This window comes from Mus caroli, unplaced genomic scaffold (genome assembly GCF_978045245.1).
Source record: "Mus caroli unplaced genomic scaffold, Mus_caroli_1 scaffold_6, whole genome shotgun sequence".
Taxonomy (NCBI): Eukaryota; Metazoa; Chordata; class Mammalia; order Rodentia; family Muridae; genus Mus; species Mus caroli.
The window spans coordinates 94,903,041-94,921,927 of NW_028227261.1; the positions used below are offsets into that span (position 1 = coordinate 94,903,041).

Below are 18,887 nucleotides of genomic sequence, written 5' to 3' on the forward strand. Positions count from 1 at the left end.
GGTGACACACATAGAAACAGGAACCTTTGTGCATTAGTGCTAAGACTTTAAATCAAGTCTTTAGAAAGCAGGTTAGTGGCTTCTGGAAAACCTAAAACATAGCGAGCATAGGCCCAGCAGTCCCACCCCGAAGTCTAATTATAGGCATTACCATGCCCACACAAAAATCACAGTAAGTGCTCACATAATAACTTGTATAAATGTTCACAGTAGCAAACAGACCAAAGGTGGAAACAGCCCAATGTCTAACCATCAGCTGAAGAAAAATGAAGTATGACATATTTATAGTAAAATGTTATTTGGCAATAAAAATTCTCTAATATGGACTAATCCTGAAAATACCACACTTAGTCTAAGAAAGTAGTCACAAAAGGTTATAGTTTAGAAAGTACATTAGCTGTTGCCCTTAAGAACTGAGACGAGAAGAGAGTGAGTGCTTCTGTGAGGCACAAGCACTTTAAGGGGTGCTTCTAGCGACCAGAGGCTTAGCAGTTACAGCACTTACTGCTCTTGCAAAGGTTCAGTTCCCAGTACCCACATGATGAGTCACAAACCAACATTCATTTCTGACCTATTTGGGCACTGAGCAAGTATGTGGTACACATATATACATGCACAGGATCACTCATAAAATACATTTTTTAAAAAAGGTGTCTTTTATAAAATGTGAATCACATTTCAATAAAACTGTTATGAAAAGCCACCAAAAAAAAAAAAAAAAAAAAAAAACTTATGATTTTCAACTAGCATACGTTTCAAAGCAACTAAAGGCACTAGATGACACTCTCAGCAGGAGTCAACACTGACTGCAGGACTGTAACAGAAAGGTGCTAACTTCCCTCTGGAGACCTCAGGCTGACACTGAAACTGTAAATGTGTATTTGTAAAAGCAACTTAATTCTAGGAAGTTTCGGGTTTTTCCCAAACACATAGCTCCTTTGAAAAAGATTAAATGTGTTACAGTGTTCTGCTTTCTATATTCTCTGTGCCTGTTCACCCTTTGTCCATAAAAGGACTTGTGTCTGTCCTTTTAGATTTGAATTGTGGACCCCAAGTATGGGCATCAAACCCCTTTATATCTTAGCTCAAACAAGCAATGGATATTTAAACTAAAGAGCATTAGAATTAGAATTGTAGAGGTAGCAGCCATGAATGATGATTCCACAGTTCTGTCAATGAGAATGCATTGAGCTAAGCTGGCCTACTCCAGAAATGTATGTTATCTGAGTCTGTTAAGTTTTAAGACAGGATCAAATGCTTGTTTAAGAAGTTACCTGTTGCTTATTTAAATCATCACACTAACTAAAATGAATGGCAATAGGAAACTGGTTCAAATAAATAAATAAATATATATATATATATATATATATATATATATATATATTATCATACACCTTATTCAACATCAGTTGGCTTAACTACCTCGATACCAATATGAGAAAGAATTTATTTCAAAAATAAATTTACTATAAACAGTTCAGCTAAGGTTGGATATGAATCTTAAGTCTGGCCACCAACAACACAATCGTTTATTTGCCATCTCTAAGGTGCATCTGCTGAATGAACAGCCTCCTTCAGATGGCATTCCTTCATAGTATTCCTTACATGTAATTTATTTCATTATTTCTATCTTCCTGAGAATGAAAATGACTGCACCCTAGCAAACCAAACCAACTGTCTTACAAGAGCTGACGGCGCAGAATTCTTAGGTACGCACGGATGAGGGACTTACAGTCACCTCCAGTTCCATACCTGGAATGCACTGCGCGGTGGCTTCAGTGGTTATGGTTGGAGCAGCAGGGGGCTGCTGTTGACTGGAGCTCACTTCAGGCTCTGTGTTAACAGAGGGAGAAAGGGCTACCTCACATGATGAGACCTGGCTAGGCAAATGGGGCAGGAACTCCTCCGAAGCAACTTGCTCATCCTGTCCAGGCAGCTGCAGGGCAGACAAAGGGATACTGATCTGTTTGTTAGGATGTGATGTGCTCACAGGCATCTGCATGGTCACCTGGTGGGCAGTGCCATGGGCACCAGGGGGTCCTCTGTTTGGTGAAGCCAGAGATACCCTAGCAGTCTTTGGGATGATCGGTCTGGAGATAACAGAGGGAGAGGCTGACAGAATGTGTGGGTCTAATTCCGTGTTGATGGCAGATGTTACATGGGGAATCAGTTTAGCAGACCCTATACAGGAGGGACCAGCATGAGTCTGGGGTTTGGGTTTTGCCATCTGTGTCAATGAAAGGGCTGGTCCATCCACTCCTCCAGTCAGCTCTGCATTTGCCACAATGTAATAATCTTCTGGAATCTCTTGCTTGATTTTCTTGATGATGACATCATTACTGCATTCATCGACCATCTGTCCCTGGGAACTTGAATGGATGGAAGATGGGACGATTCCTGGCCTTTTTCGAGCAATGCTTTGAGGTCTCTGGGTTTGGGGTTCAAAGTCACTGTCTTCATCTGTAACAGAAGACTCGCAAACCATGTCAAACAGTGTATTTTCATCTTCATACTCCTCGACAGCTTCATCCAGTTCCGAGGGCTCACTGCAGTAAGAGAAGTCACAAGAGTCTCTGGTCCGATTACAGTCCAGCTTTGCCTTCACAGGTCTCCCAGGGTACCTCTCCACAGGGCTAGTCTGTGTCTCAGAAGGCACCCCAATTATACTGGGACTATCAGAATTAAAACTTCGGTTGTCCTGGAAACAAACCCTCTCTTGGGACCCAGCTCTGCAAGTAGCTGTTAGTGGCCAGTGGTACGCATGGCCGGCACTACAGCCCCACATTGCAGTCAGGTTCCCATGGGAACCTTCAGAAAGCAAGTGTTTCAGGTTTGGAATGAGGCTGCAAATGGTCCCATGGCTGTGGGCCCAGCTGACCAATTTGGACAGATTCTCAGATGAGGTATGAAGACAATCCTCCATGTTACAGGATCAGCAGTGTCTTTCCTAAAGGGAAATAATCAAAACAAGAAACTGTTATTACCCAAGACATTCCCACATCACAGTTCATTTTTTTCCAACTAAAATCATTTGGAATAAAAAAGGAAATGTGCTTGTAAGCTGCATGTAGATATTATCACTGCATAGGAACAGGGATGGAAAAGGGAAGACAGCCGACTGTCCTCACAGGATAGAGTTTCAAGAGAATGCTGTTAGCTTCCTTTCTTGCTACAACAACAACTGCAAATAAAGAAACAATGAAGAGAAAAGCAGGGCAGCGAGTAGGGGCACGTTTCCTCATGGTGTACTCTCTTCCCATCATGAGAGGAGGCTCATTTGCTCAGTCCTTCAGAAAGCCTGTGCACTATTTGCATTAGCCAAGAGGACTGCTCTTCAACGTCATCATATAGTAAACGTCATACTGGAGGCAGAGCTGAAAACAAAGTGTGGATCCACTGTAGGGCGAATGTCAGAGTGGGGAGGTCACATCTGTTGGACGCTAGAGAACAAGGCAATAGAGGGCCACAGAGAGACTGAGGCACTAAACTTAGCAAGCGAAGAAGAAAGGCTTTGAGGAGAAAGGAAGAACAGTATAGAAAAAAATTGCTGTGAAAGCAAGCAGTGTGCAAAGCAGCAGGAACAGGCAGCCTTGGGTTCTCGCGCCACACCAAACCCTTCCACATTCCTGAGAGGACACCATTCATTCCAGTTAGAGGTAAAATGTCTTCTGAGGCCCCGTGGATAAACAACTGAAACAGGAGTCAGAAGCAGTGGCTCTAAATTCTGGCTGGGTTCTAAGTAGGGACAGAGGATGGGGAGGGAAAGTACAAAGACGTGTGGAGTCTTCAGATAAGAGGAAAGCTAGACAGGGAGACACAAAGAACTTCATGCTTTATCGGCCCTGGTCATTCTCAAAACCTGAAACTGTCTTCACGTGTATATTTTTCCATACCTCATATGGCTGGTAAAATAGATACTCAGCATTAGTCAGTTAACAAGAGACATGCCACTAAATATTAAAACCAAAGGATTCCTGGCTGTAAGAGTCTATTTATGGGGCTGGTGAGATGGCTCAGCGGTTAAGAGCACTGACTGCTCTTCCGGAGGTCCTGAGTTCAATTCCCAGCAACCAACCACGTGGTGGCTCACAACCATCTGTAATGGGCTCTGATGCCCTCTTTTGGTGTGTCTGAAGACAGCTACATATAATATAGTCTGAAGTATACTTAGATATAATAAATAAATCTTTTTTTAAAAGAGTCCATTTATGTGTGAAACATGATTACCCTAAGCTAGTAAACCAGCCTCTGACGTTTTAACAACACCCTGTATGGTAAGCAAGAGACATGTACTACCAAACTCAAGATCTGAGACACAGAAGCACATGTTCTAACAAAAGCCCAACACCATCTACAGGCTTGATATTTTTGTTTTGTTTTGTTTTCTTTTCTTTTTTCCAAGACAGGGTTTCTCTGTGTAGCCCTGGCTGTCCTGGAATTTACTCTGTAGACCAATCTGGCCTCAAACTCAGAGATTCACCTGCCTCTGCCTCCCTGGGAGTGCTGGGGTTAAAGGTGTGGGCCACTACCACCAGTAATGCTATTTCTTTTTTCTGGTTTTCTTTGAGATAGGGTCTCTTTGTGTTGCCCTCAATGTCCTGGAACTCCATCTGTAGACCAGGATGCACTGGAACTCACAGAGATCCCCCTGCTTCTGTTTCCTGAGTGCTGCAACTAAAGGTGTGCAGAGCTACTGCCACCAGCTTCCAGCTACAGGTTTATACATTAACAATGTAAACCCACTTAATATTAATATTATTAGTCAATAAATATTAATATTTATTAACTAATAAATTAATTTACTAATATCTAATTAGTAGTAAATTTATTATTACTGTCAGGCACTGTTGTAGAGCTTGACATACAAACAACCTAATTATTTAAATAATTACAATTTGATTCGGTGATTTAGATTAGTGCCTTGATTTTATAAATGAGAAGAAATTATGGTACTCACACAAAATAAGTACCAGACCTAGTATTTGACCTTATACTATACTTTAGAGTCATGTTCTTTATAACATTCTAACTCTGGCATTTTAAAAAGATGTTTTAAAATTACATGTGTGTGTGCCTGTGTGCAGGTATATGCTTGTTGAATGACGGTGCCTTGGAGGCTAAAGGCATCAGGCTCTCCCAAAGCTGGAGTTATAGGAGCCTGAGTCACCTGATTCGGGTGCTGGGAACCAAACCTGGTTTCTCTGTGAGAGTAGTGCAGACTCTTAGTCCCTAAGCCATCTTTCCAGCCTAAACGGTACAGCCTGACTGCCCTCAAACTACGATCCCCTTGCCCCCACCACAAGTATCTACCAGTGTGTACCAACATAACCAGACAGCATAACAACAGCAGAAGGATTTTACCTCAAGTCTGGGTCACTATCACATTAATGTTGATTTGAGTTTATGTTTGTTTTACAGATTTACTTAAGTTGAATTTTACATTTCTTTAGGTTTATGCCTGAATCAAAACTATAAGCTCCTATGATTAGATTTGTCTATAATTTTTAATATATTCTTTTCAATAAGTATATTTTGAAACACCCAACCCAGTCTGGGCCATTAATTCTGCTCTCACCATAGTGGGCTCACCACTTCACCTCCCGTGAGAAGCAGTACCAGACCTGACCTGTTAAGGGTGCACTGGAAAGAGGCAGGCAACCAGAGGTCAAACAAGAGCCAACAGGTATACGCAGTAGCCCTCATCATCAGCGTAAGGTTACCAGCCAGGCACTCACAGGATTTGGTGAAGTTGGGTAAAAGAGGCCCAGAAAACTTCCAAAGACTTTCACAGGACTCCAGGTCTGAGGAACAGAGAAAACATCCTGGATAGTCAGTCACACTCCACAGGAGGCAGATACGAAGAGGGCAAGGGTTGTAGGCACAAGTAGCTTCTTTTTCTATAGAGAGACCCTAACTAGTTAGGATTACTGCTTGCTCTCTGTAGGGGACTCCAGAGACCCTGGCAAAGAATCCTCTGTTGGAGCAGGGCCATCCTCAGGCAGTAGCCAGGGCTCTCAGGCAGTAGCCAGGGCTCTCAGGCAGTAGCCAGGACTTGATTCCACCCTTCAGCCTGAGCTGCCTTTTGGAACCTCAGCTCCTGCTCAGTGGGGCATTGAGCAAATGCCTTGGAGCCACCTGGGCTGCAAGGATCCCCACTGGCATTGTTCTTTGAAGACTATGTCATTCTCGTGCTTTTGCTTGGGTGACCTCCACTTACCTTCCTGTTCGCTGAAATTAAACCAAGTAAAATGGTGTAAATGTTTGGGGTTCCAGAACCCAAGGACAAGTTCTGGAGACTGGTTGCTCCTTGCCTGCCTATGCACTATTCACTTGTCCTCACTTGTTGAAGACTTAGATTGCTTCTTTCCCCAGTGCAGTCCTGAGCCACAGGCTATGAATCAGGAGAGCCTGATACACACTGCCCAGCACTACCTGCTTTTTGCAGTCTCTGGCTCTTCCTACTTCCCCTCAGCCTCTGCGTCCAGCTCTGTCTCTTCATGGTAGCAGATATATGGAAAGCTTGTCTTCATTTTGTGTATTGCATGTATTTGCATGTACATGTGTGGTGTATGTGTTCATATGGGCATGGATGTAATGCATGACTGTGGGTGACAAAGATTGACACTGGGGGTCTTCCTCAATTGCTTCTCTATCCTACTTATTTATTTTATGTATATTGTCATCTTGTCTGTATGTATATCTGTGTATCACAATTGAGCCAAAGTCCCCTGAAAGAGCAGTCAGTTCCCACACCCCTTGAGACAGAGTCTCTCACTGAACCAGCACTGGGATTACAGGTGTGTGTCATTACCGCTGGGCACTAAGGACCCACACTGAGGGCCTCATGCTTGTGCAGCAGATGCTTTACCACTGAGCCACTGCCCCAGCCCTTTGCATGCCTTACACACACTATAACTACACTTATCAACCTTGAATTAAAGTGTGAGGGCAGACCACGGGAATAATTTTTTCAACAGTTTGAGGAAAATTGTTTCAAAGAAAATAATATTCAGATCTAAAAGCATCATGCCACTTTCCCCAAGCCCAAGAAAGCAGCCAGCCTGGAGTGAAAACCTACCTGGCCCTTCCAGCTGGCATCAGATGCTTCTCCCTGCTGGACAATCTTTGGAAGTTCTAACTCTTCAAAGCCTTTTCTATTGTTTGTTTTAAAACTACCAGATCTCAGTTGCTCACATATAAGATTTCTGTAACAAACTCATTTCTTAAAATATGCAAGTATTTGGGGGAAAAAATCAACAACAAAACCCCAGGAAGCTGGGCACTGAGGCCATGCTTGTGACAGCAGCAGTGGGGAGGCTGGAAAATGGAGGTTATGAATTTGAGGGTAAAACCTGGGCTGCATAGCAAAATCCTATTTCTAAGTAAATAAACAAGGTGGGGGAGGCAATGGCACACACATTTAATCCCAGGATTTAGGAGGCAGAGGTAGGAGGATCTCTGAGTTCAAGGCCAGCTTGGTCTACAGAGTGAGTTACAGGGCAGCCAGGGCTACCCAGGGAGGGGAAAACTAAAGTACAAAGACATAAGAAAAAATAAGCATGTCATAAATAAGTAGGTAAGCAATATTAGTGTATTTCAGAAGTCAGCATACTTAGACTGTCTCCTAATCCATCTGTAGGTCCAATGTAATTCCAACCACAAAGGCATTGCAGGTCATGGAAATATTTTTTGGACTTGTTGTAGAGATAACATTATTTGGTTGTAAGCAAGATAGTGACTTTGGAGTCATTCTGATTATATGAGGAAAAGACAAAACTAGAAGCTGGAATTCAAGCAAGATATAACATTAACCAACCTTGAAGAGTGTCAGATGGATAGGCAAGGGGGAAGAGAACAGATCTGAAGAATAATTAGAAAGAAGATAAAAAGGGGGTAGGTGGGGGTGGGGAGGACAGCTCTGGTGTTGCTCAACCTCTCACTGAAACACACATTCACTCCCTGTTAACTAGTTTGTTTGTTTGTTTGTTTGTTTTTGAGACAGGGTTTCTCTGTATAGCCCTAGCTGTCCTGGAACTCACTCTGTAGACCAGGTTGGCCTTGAACTCAGAAATCTGCCTGCCTCTGCCTCCCAAGTATTGGGATTAAAGGTGTGTGCCACCACGGCCAGCCACTGTTAACTAGTTACGCTTCAAAAAAACCAGTCAAGGCTGGGTCACAGCTCCAGAGGATCAGGGTTGGATTCCTGAAACAACAGGGGCCTTACAACAGTCCTTAACTACAGTTCCAGAGGGTCCATTGCCCTCCTTCAGGCATCAGGGCAGCATGCAGTGTGGTTATATATACATACATTCGATAGCAAGATATCCTCAAAGGTTCAACATGACACGTTTATCTTAGGGGTAACCAACTGTTGTCTAATTAAACTTAGGGCCCCCATTCAGTAGGAATATCTGGTCCTGAAAACTTCAGTCAACTACCAGTGGCTGGGGAGGCCATGCAACCTGCCACCTTTCCAAACCAGTATAATCTCTCACTGCATTCTTACTATTCATCCTTACAGGCACAGATAAGTGAAGCTCTTACCCCTCATCAAAGAAGCAACAGAATCCATTACAGAAAGCCACAATTGGTCAAAAATATAGAGAACAACTTACCGGGTGCCTGAAGCATCTCTGCTATATATCCAGTACACCTCGGGCTCAGGGAAGACTGAGGAACAGGGGAAGGAAAGAGTCCAAGAGCTAGAGGGCTAGGAAGTCTGCTGCAAGACTGAGTCTTTTAGCTTTGACAGGGAAACTATACTCATGTCTCAACAATAGAGTGACTTAAACAACGGCAGTTGAAAAGCTAAAACGGACAGGGGACTCTCACAAAGGATGGTCCCTACACGAAGAACCACAGTCAATTAATCACTACTGAGAAAGGAAGAATTAGTCTTCCCCAGGATTGAACTCTCGGTTGGTTATCCAATATCAAGTGGTCAGGGCCCTAAAAGCATACACTTACAAGTGACACAAAATAGACTCAGCATGTATTGTGTTTGTGCATGTGTAACAATAAAAATGAAAGAAAAGGAGGCCATGAATTTGAGAAGGGGAGGACTTGGGTTGAAGGGAATAGAAGGAGCAAAATATATGAAATAAAAAAAAAAAATGGTGTTCCCATCAATAGGAATGATTTGACATGATGCTTCATGCTTTTACAGCCCATGCAAAATAGTAGTGAACAGAAAATTTTAAAAGTTCTTTCTCACAGTAAATGATACATGTATTCTTAAACTGCCTCTAAATTTGCACAGCTTCATTTCCCAGATTTTCAAGACTAAGAGAGCAATAGCTTTCAAACAAAGAATCTGTCCTAGATGATAAAGACCCACCGTGTAAGTAAGCTAAAGGCATCTGGTTCTGGAATCCGAGACCAGCATGAAGAGGCACCCTTCCACCCTAAAGGCTTGGTCACCAGTATCCTCCACAAGAAGAAAGCCCACTGCCAGTGCCCAGGCCTCTGGTCTCCCTGGTGCTGAGCTGCTCTCTGCTGTCTACCCCTTTCTTTTGGCTCCCGGGGACTGCCTCTACCACTCTTGCTTGATTTGCTGCTGCTCCTCGGTTTTCCTGCGTGTAGTTAGCAGTGTTTTCTTCCCAGATTCCGGTTTCAGTAGACAGTGTTCTCCACCCATGGAGAGCCGGTTATCAGGTACAGACTCAGGACAGTTAGCATCCAATGCCATCGTGTCTCAATAATTGATGTTATCCTCTCAGCTGCCGAAGTTCAAACTCTAGACGCCTTCCCTGACTTCATCATATGCTGTTATTTGTCCAAAGGGTACAGCAGGCCTGGTTCAATTCTGGAAACTCATTCCAGCTACTGGCTCTCAAAACTACTGTGTTAAGAGAACTTGTGGTTTGTAGCACAGCAACCCTTCTGAAACTCACAGAAACTGATGAAGCAGTCAGAGAGAGGTGTGTTTTCTTTCTTATGCAGTTGCTGACCTTTTAAAAATGTGGTAACACTCTGCCTACAGAATCTTATATAAATTAACTCCTCATCATCACTGGCTCTCAGGGAGGGAGGATGTATCTGTCTCATTACCGTGACATATTTGCTCACAGGAGTGAGCCTTGAAGCTACTCATATCTCATTCTAATAACTCCTCTCTTCTGACCCATTTCAGGAACAAGATGACAAGTGCTGAACACAATGTTAATTGTTCCAGAAGAGAAGGGTAGGCAACAGCAACACTGGGGTGTGAATAACCTATTTCTACTCATAACAAACTCTGAAATAAGTTCAATAAACATCAAGATGGCTTGATTATCTCAAGATACTGCTAATGAGATGGAACCCACCGACTTGGAACTGTATCATTCCTTCTAAAAATACTGGAGGAAGACCATTTTTTTAACATGCAAAAAAAATAAAATAAAATTCAGTTGTTTGTTTGAATATTATGGTCCCTTCATAAAAGCACAAAACTTTTCACTTTCTCATTGGCGTCTAGATTTTATATTCTGATCTATTTCTCTATTGTACATCGCTTGGGCTAGGGAGGACTTAGTTAGTGAAGGCCAGCTGCTCAAGCATGAGAATCTGAATTCTAACCCCAGCACCACACAGAGCCAGATGCAGTGGCATCCATCTGTAACCACAGCCCCAGGGTCAAAGGAAACACTCAGATTCCTGAGCTCACTCCATCAGCCCAGTCAATAGAAAAGCTCCAGGGTTAGTGAGCGACCCTTCCTCAAACCCTCAGTGGAGAGCAATTCAAGAAGACACTCAACTTCTGGCCTCCACACCCGTATTTACTCCCATGTGCATTCAATCAAACAATTACACACACACACACACATGCTGTCTGAAGTTCCTCTAGTTGACTATGTTTTTAGTTTCATGAAGGCAAATCTTTATTTTCCTGAAAACCATTTTAACTTATTTATGTTTAAACATTTTTAATTCTAATTTCTATGGTAAAACTTCCATATTAAAAATGATATTCCATACTTATACTGAATAAATTTTCTCAGCTATGTTAACAGTATTTGCAGTTTCTTAATTCAAAGGTATATTGTGTCAAATAGTGAACAATATGTTACTGAATGAAAAAAGAAACAGAAAGACAAGACTGCTCCTAAGGGCTTGGGGTCTTTATTATAGATATAAGGCAAAGGCTGGCAGAGGCAGAGATAGGTGGGGGCCTCAGTTTTAGCTTGCCCCCCAACTTTCCCAGTCTGCTCAGTCTCAAGAATGTCTCTGGCGGCTAAAACTACAAATGAGTTCATTTCTTCTCTTTTGAGAACTTTTTGGAGTTTGGTTGGTTGGTTGGTTTTGAGACAGGGTTTTTCTGTGTGGCCCTGGCTGTCTTGGAATTTGATCTATAGACTAGGGGCTATCCTTGAACTCAAGAGATGCACCTGCCTCCTGAGTGCTACAATTAGAGGTATGTGCCACCACTATATGGTTTTCATTAGTTGTATTTTTATGTATATGAGTGTTTTACCTGCAGGTATGTCTGTGTATCACCTGTGTGCCTAGTGACAGCAGAGGCCAGAAGAGACACTGGATCCCCTGGAACTAGTTACAGACGTTTGTGAGCTGCCATGGAATCAAACCCAGGTTCCCCAACCCCTGAGCCATCTCTCCAGCCCAGTTTATTTTTAATACCATTTCAAAATGGCGCCTGAAGGGTCAGTACAAGGAGCTGCAGCAGCAACTCTAAACCAGGCCCCACGGCTATAATTTATGGGACAGCCTGTGTTCTTTTATGGAAAGTTCACCTCTAATTTGTCTGGGAAATGGTGGGGGGAGGGAGGGAGAAAGACTTTTCTTTGGCTCAGGGCTAATTAACTTTCTGGGTCATCTTCCATTCTGTGAACATCGGTGCATGTGTGAAGTCTTCCTTTCTTAGTTTCCAGATTTCCTACAGATTTTGATTCTTTTTTCTTAGTGAACCTTCCACTTGGTTTTAAGAGACAGTAAGATGTTTGGCTTGGCTGACTATAGAGAACTGGAAAGCAAGCAGCAGAGCTTCTCAAATCATGCCAGCTGACACCACCTAGGGTTGTTAGAACACATGACCTGCTTATTAGGGCAACCCTAGACACGGATACACTGACTAGGAGGTTGGGCTTGGGAAGATGTGCTTGTACCAACTTTTTAGCCAATACTAAGAGTTAGCATTAAAACACCATGACTCTGCATAATTTTTAAAAAAGATTTGTGTCTGTGTATGCACATGTGCCCAGAGGTCAGAGCAGGTGTCAAATTCTCTGAAGCTTGTAGTAACAGAAGTGGCAGCTCCCTTGCATGGATACCAGGAACTGAACTCTGGTCCTCTCTAAGAGCAGCAAAGTCTCTTAATTCTAGGCTATCTCTCCACCCCAATTCTATAAAAATTTTAACAATACAGTAACTATAATTAATCAGGCCTTGAATTTTAATTATTTTTGCTTAGCTTGATTTTGCTTACTGATTAATAATGTAACAATAAGCACCTTTTTATATTAACATTTTTTAGGAAAAAATATTTCATTGTTATTTATGTGTGAGTATATATATGAAAGTATGTATGTATATATGTATATTTGTGTATGTGAGTGTATGTATGTATATGTATGTGTGTATGTACGTATTCTTGTGCCAAAGAAAACCAGAAGTGTGTGTTGGATCTTTTGGAGCTAGGAACTGATCTCAAGATTCAAGAGTATCACTGACTGGTCTCTCCAGCATCACTGACTGACTGGTCTCTCCAGCATCACTGACTGACTGGTCTCTCCAGCATCACTGACTGACTGGTCTCTCCAGCATCACTGACTGACTGGTCTCTCCAGCATAACTGACTGACTGGTCTCTCCAGCATCACTGACTGACTGGTCTCTCCAGCATCACTGACTGACTGGTCTCTCCAGCATCACTGACTGACTGGTCTCTCCAGCATCACTGACTGACTGGTCTCTCCAGCATCACTGACTGACTGGTCTCTCTAGCATCACTGACTGATCTCTCCAGCTCCAGATCATCTTTTTAATATACTTCTGTTTTGTGATAAATGCCAAGATACAGAATAAAAATAGAATTTTTTTAGTTCTTTTCGTCAAACTGAGGTAGAGCAGATCTACCTGACTTCTTTTAGAGCATGTGTCTGTTTCCTTTCTACTCTACCCAATTACCTTATTTTAAAAACTTTTGCTAGCTTTAGAAGTGTAATGACATCTGATTGTTGAATTATTTTATCAATGTAGAAATTCTCATTCTATAAGTAATCCTTGAACACTTAACAAAGACTTGAGAATAATGTGAGCAAAGTCCAAAAAGGTTGCTCTCTCTCTCTCTCTCTCTCTCTCTCTCTCTCTCTCTCTCTCTCTCTCTCTCTCTCTCTCTCGTAGAAAGCATCACTGATCCACTAGTCAGACAAACAAACCTAGCAAGAGGTCCTTCTCATCAATATTGTGATGGCTATGCTACTCCATCTTTTCTAAGCAATTGTGAGATGTAGAAGGTCCCAAGAGCTTCAATGAACATTAAAGTAATGGCACACTGACATGAGGCTCACCGTCTTAGCAAGCGCTACTCTAAACACAGTAGATTTAGACCTTTATGGGGGAGGTATCATTTTCATTTTAAAGGGAAGAACAAAGTCAGAGTGCTTAATAAAAATGTGCTCTGTCACATAGCCAGTATATAAGGAAGCTAAGATTTCATTCAAAGCTCACTGAGCACTGGAGGTACAGGTCTCTAATTGGGAGAGAGAGGAAGGTAGAACTCTGAGTTGGAGGCCAGCATGCTCTACAGAGTGAGTTCCAGGACAGCCAGGGCCACACAGAAAAACACACGGAAACAAAGATTTAATCCAAAGCTAACCGCTACAGTGATCACATCCTGAACCCTGCTCCTGAACCCTGTCAGTTGTCCACACCTGTCATGGTGCTCCCAACCTGAGCCCCACCAGATGGAAGGGAGCCACTTCAAGGGCACACGGACCATGATGACTCAGGCAATTAAGGATCTTTGGTTTTAAGTCTTTATAATCCTCAATTCTAAAGCTAAATCAGCTTACATTGTTGAAAGTAAGCTACCCATAAGACCTAGTGTTTAATATACGTAGCAAAACAGAGTGCCAGAGTTTGAGAACCCATTTTGCACTCCAGTCACTGTTTAGTGGAGAGGTTAAAGAAAAAATGGTGAACGTTTCTCTCCCATCCTGGGAGATGGTGATACCTCACACACAGATATGTTGGAACAAATCCTGCACCTAGTGCATTTGGTTTCACCATTTTAAAAACAAGGAAACTCCTCTTCCTTCCCCAGTGGCTCTGTTCAGATGATGGCACAGGCTGTGCAGGCTGTGTGAGGCCCCAACAGAGAGACACAGCCAGCCTACCCTCACTCACATATCCATACATATAGAACTAACTCACAATAGCCAAGAAATGGAGCTGGCCTAGAAGTCCACAACAGAGGAGAGAATGTGATACATACACACAATGGGGTCTCATTAAGGAGCTGTGGAGACAATGGAACCAAGGTATTTGAGGGAATCAGGCGGAACTGGAAGTCATCATATTAATCAAAATAAAGCAGACTCAGAAAAACAGACATAAAAAAAAAAAACCCAGACATTGCATGTTTTCCCTCATATGCAGAATCTAAATTAAGCTGCATAGTGTGTGTGTGTGTGTGTGTATGTGTGTGTGTGCGTACATACAGATATATACATCTATGATGAGAGCTCGGACAGTGAACGGTGGAGTGGAGACTGGGAAGGACAGTAGGAGAACAAGCGTAAGCAAAGGAAAACAATACAGATGAAATGTCACAATAAACCCACTATTGTGTGCACTAACCTAAAACGTTAACTAAAAAGGAAAATGTCTGAAAATGGGAGGAAAGCCTAAGAAGTCATTAGGTACACAGAAGAGAAGAAGGTATCTTTATCACAACAATAGGCACACAAAAGGCTTAGTGTCCGTATCCATTGTTATTTACAGAAAGGACCGTAGCACAAATACCATAAGGAAAGATAAACTATTACTTTAAAAAAAAAAAAAAAACTATGTTCAAATGATTCTTATCCTTCAGCTAAATTTTCTTATAAATACTAATCATTTATAAAGAGGTTAATCTAAGAATCTAATATGTAGCCATTAAGATGTAAACATTTGGCATCTGTTACATACAATAAAGAAATGGTAATTCTTACCACATAGACAATATAAATCAGACTGAAGAAGATCATAGTTTTATGGTAAAGACCATGATGAGGATAAGTGAGTCTCTCTCATTCTTTGTATAAACATTAGACAATTAATACTATACACAAAGTCTGTAACAAAGGCATGGGCTCTAATAAACTCAATAGCCGTTTATATTTAATCATGAATTTTTTTGCTTAGTGAAATAGATGGTTACTTTTTGGGACCCATAAAATATTAAGAGATTCAATAATATTTAGATCCTTAAATGGGCTGAGAAATCTAGAATGTTACTGGCGACCGTGTTCAAGCTGCTCAGAGGTAGAAACAAGCTGTGGAAAACACTTCACACTCGATCTCCGGGCAACAAACTAAAGCCTTGGGGTTTCTTTTTGTGAATTTCTGAGACACTAAGACGAAGTGAGAACAAACAAAGCCAGCCATGTGACTTCCCAGCTTGCATCTATTTAAAGTAAGATTAACTCATATCATGGTGCAGATGGTAACTACACTAAAGTCCTCAGCCCCTAAGTACAACCAAGACAGTAAATTACATAAGACCAAAGAGCTAGAGATGTGAAATAAATTATAGTAAAAACAAAATATATATGCAAATATTTATTTTAAAATTTCCTGTTTTACTACTTTTGTCTTAAAGCAGAGCAGATCTGTGGCTTAAGATAAATTATTTGGTGTGTGTGCACTAAGAAATAAGGGTAAGTATCCCCAAACCCACAAAAATATAGTCTTATTCCTGACAAACTGCAAAACACTGTATAAACAACCATGTTATGAGAGCACACTACAATGTGTCGTATGTTCACATACTTGCATCATAAATATAGCACACTGCTAATACATTTCAGAAGAAATATTGCATAATCCACATATACAAATTTCAAGAACAAGCAGAAAACTCCGTATGACAGAAATCAAGAGTTTTGTTATCACTAGGAGGGCTAAGGGCACTTTGTGAAATACCGGTGTGGTATGTGTCCCTTCATACATACGTAACAACTTAGAGTTCTGTGTTTTACTGCATGTAAATCATACCTCACTGGGGGAAGGGGGTCAGCCAAAGGGTCAGTGAGTGGAGTCTGCTCCCACACGCAGGCACCGGACACTAGGAGCCACTGTCCATCACTGCTGTCACAGTGTGAAGAGGACACCAGAGGACACCACTGCCCTTACAGCACTTCACACCCAGAGGCTACTCAACGACCCTGTCCCCACTACACCATGGTCTCATCCGGCACTCACATAATCCAGCTATTTACAAACCCCTTTCCTTTTGTCTTTGTTTTCCTAGGGTAGATGAGATAATAAATGGTGATTCATTTTGTGCTGAGAAAGGGGGCTCTAAATTAATTTGCAAGAATCATTTGCTGGGAGCCAATTCATCAGCAGACCAATTTGCTGAATGTATCAAATTTACCTTCTTCCCTTTTTAAAGACTTGAGTGAAATTTTAGCACACTGATTTTTCACTCTGCTTTGCAGCAGCTTTTAGGAACTCTCTGGATTGTAAAAAAGCAAAGGGTTTTAGGATAAGCTAGCATTCCTGTGAATATATTCTTTGTGAACATATTCAATAAATGTGAATATATTCTCTATAATGATTATATTCATGAATATATCCTCCTTATGAATATATTCATGAATACATTCTTCCCTGCCCTGTTGGGAAAACTTTTTTAATACAGTTTAAAATTAATGAACATGAATATATTCATGAACATTTTTATAAGTTATATTCATATTCATGAACTATGTTCTTGACCATATTGGGACATTTTAAAACCTAGTTTAAATTTTAATGAATATCAATATATTCACCAAGAATATATTCATGTTTTCATCAGCATATATTCATATTCATAGCCTGTATTCTTGTCCATATTGGAAAAGCTTAGAGCTCAGCTTAAAATCTGATAAATATTAATAGATTCATTAGGAATATATCCATAAGAATGTACTCATAGCCCCTGCATATATTTAAGAACAGTATTCTTGCAAGTCAACTAATACATTTAATTGACAAATGAATGCTCTGTAAAGCAGAGCTATGGGCATCATTTGCTTCTCTCTGGTAAGCTGACTGACTTCTATATAGATGGATTTTGCCAACTACATATCAGCCAGACCCAGAGAAAGCAAGTACAGAAGGCAAATTGGCCTCTTCCTTACCTGCCTTTGGACATAGTCATATAAGCTCTATGGCCTCTGAATCTACGACCTGAACAGCAGCCCCTGGGTTCTCCAGTTCTCAGCCCCAAAGTGGGAATTCCACCAGTTTCTCTGGTTCTGAAGCCTTCAGGTTGGATGCAGTCACACTACTGGCATCTCAGGGTTCCCAGCTTGATTACAGTTGCTCAGAAGACTTCTAGCCTCCATAATCACGTGAGCCAACCCCTAAAATGTTACCACATATCTCTCTCCAGAGAACCCTAACAGACTTCCCTATCTGGGTGACACATATTGGCAGCCTAGTTTATGTATCTACATTTATTTATTACATGTTCATATAATTACATCCACACATATATTCTATGCAGTATAGTCATTTTACACATACAAGCTTTAGTATTTATATGCACTCTATGCATATGTGCCCATGTCAGCACAGCTGTGCTCCTGTGTGGGAATGTGAAGGGTAGAGGCTAACTCTGGGTGTCTTACTCAATTACTTTTCCACCTTGATTTCTGACACAGTCTCTCACTGAACCTGGAGCTCACTGCTTTAGCTTGACTAGCTGACCAGTGAGGCCCAGGGATCTGCCTGTCAAAACTGGCTCCTCCTCACTAGCACTTGGGTCACACTGCCAGTGATTTTTCTGTGACTGCTCAGGATCCACACTCAGGTCATCCTTGTGCAACAAGCACCCTGCTCACCCCACACAGCCCGTACTGTCCCACACGGCCCGTACTGTTGTCACTCAAACACACAGTGGTGAACTCATTTAAAGTCAACAAATATAACTAAGTAATTTTATTTTGTTGTCAAAAGCAACTGTATCAAGATATATTTTATATACTATATTTCACATGGTATAAATACAGTTATTTCAAGCATATAATTTAATAGTTATTGTGTGTGTTTGCAAAAACAATCACCATAATCAATTTTGGAATAGTGTTAGCTAGATGTGGCAGTACATACTTATAAGTGCCTCACTCACTCAGGACGCTGAGGCAGGAGAACCCTAGGTTTCAGGCCAGCCTGAACTACATCGTTTGACCATCTCTAAACAAATAAGTAAATAAAACTAAGAGTATTTTTACCTCCCTTAGAAGAAAGCTCCTATATGTAGTGCCATGAACTTCTATCCCACCACTTATCACTGTAATGTCTACAGACATATTTACCTGCTAGTGTAAATGAAATGTGTAATTCTTTATCACTTCAGTCTTTCATTTAGCGTATCTTCATGATGCATCTATAGTACAGTTCATATCCTTTTATAAGCAAACAATACCCCACTATACAGAGATGCCACATTTTACTTACCTGTTAATTAACAGGCATTAGACTGTTTGGGTTTTTTTATTTAGTTTATTTTATGTGTACAGGTGTTTTAGCTACATGAATGTATATGCGTGTCATGTGTGCCCGTCATCCATGAAGCCAGGAGAGGGTGTCGGATCCCGCTTGAACTCAAGTTACAGACGGCTGGGAGCCACCATCTGGGTGCTGGGAACTAAACCTAGGTTCTCTGGAAGACAAACTAGTGCTCTTAATCAT

At 41.5% G+C, this 18,887-nt stretch overlaps 1 protein-coding gene across 3 annotated transcripts in view; it reads right to left on the reverse strand.

The window, feature by feature from the left end:
• Kiaa1958 (KIAA1958 ortholog) overlaps nucleotides 1–18,887 on the reverse strand; it is a 134,950-nt gene that overhangs the window by 67,393 nt on the left and 48,670 nt on the right. For all 3 annotated transcript variants that reach the window (XM_021159964.3, XM_029476265.2, XM_021159963.2), the window contains exon 2: nucleotides 1,753–2,947. In XM_021159964.3, the coding sequence (XP_021015623.1) occupies nucleotides 1,753–2,923 (1,171 nt within the window). In that variant the 5' untranslated portion in view covers nucleotides 2,924–2,947. The remainder of the gene's footprint in view (nucleotides 1–1,752; nucleotides 2,948–18,887) is intronic.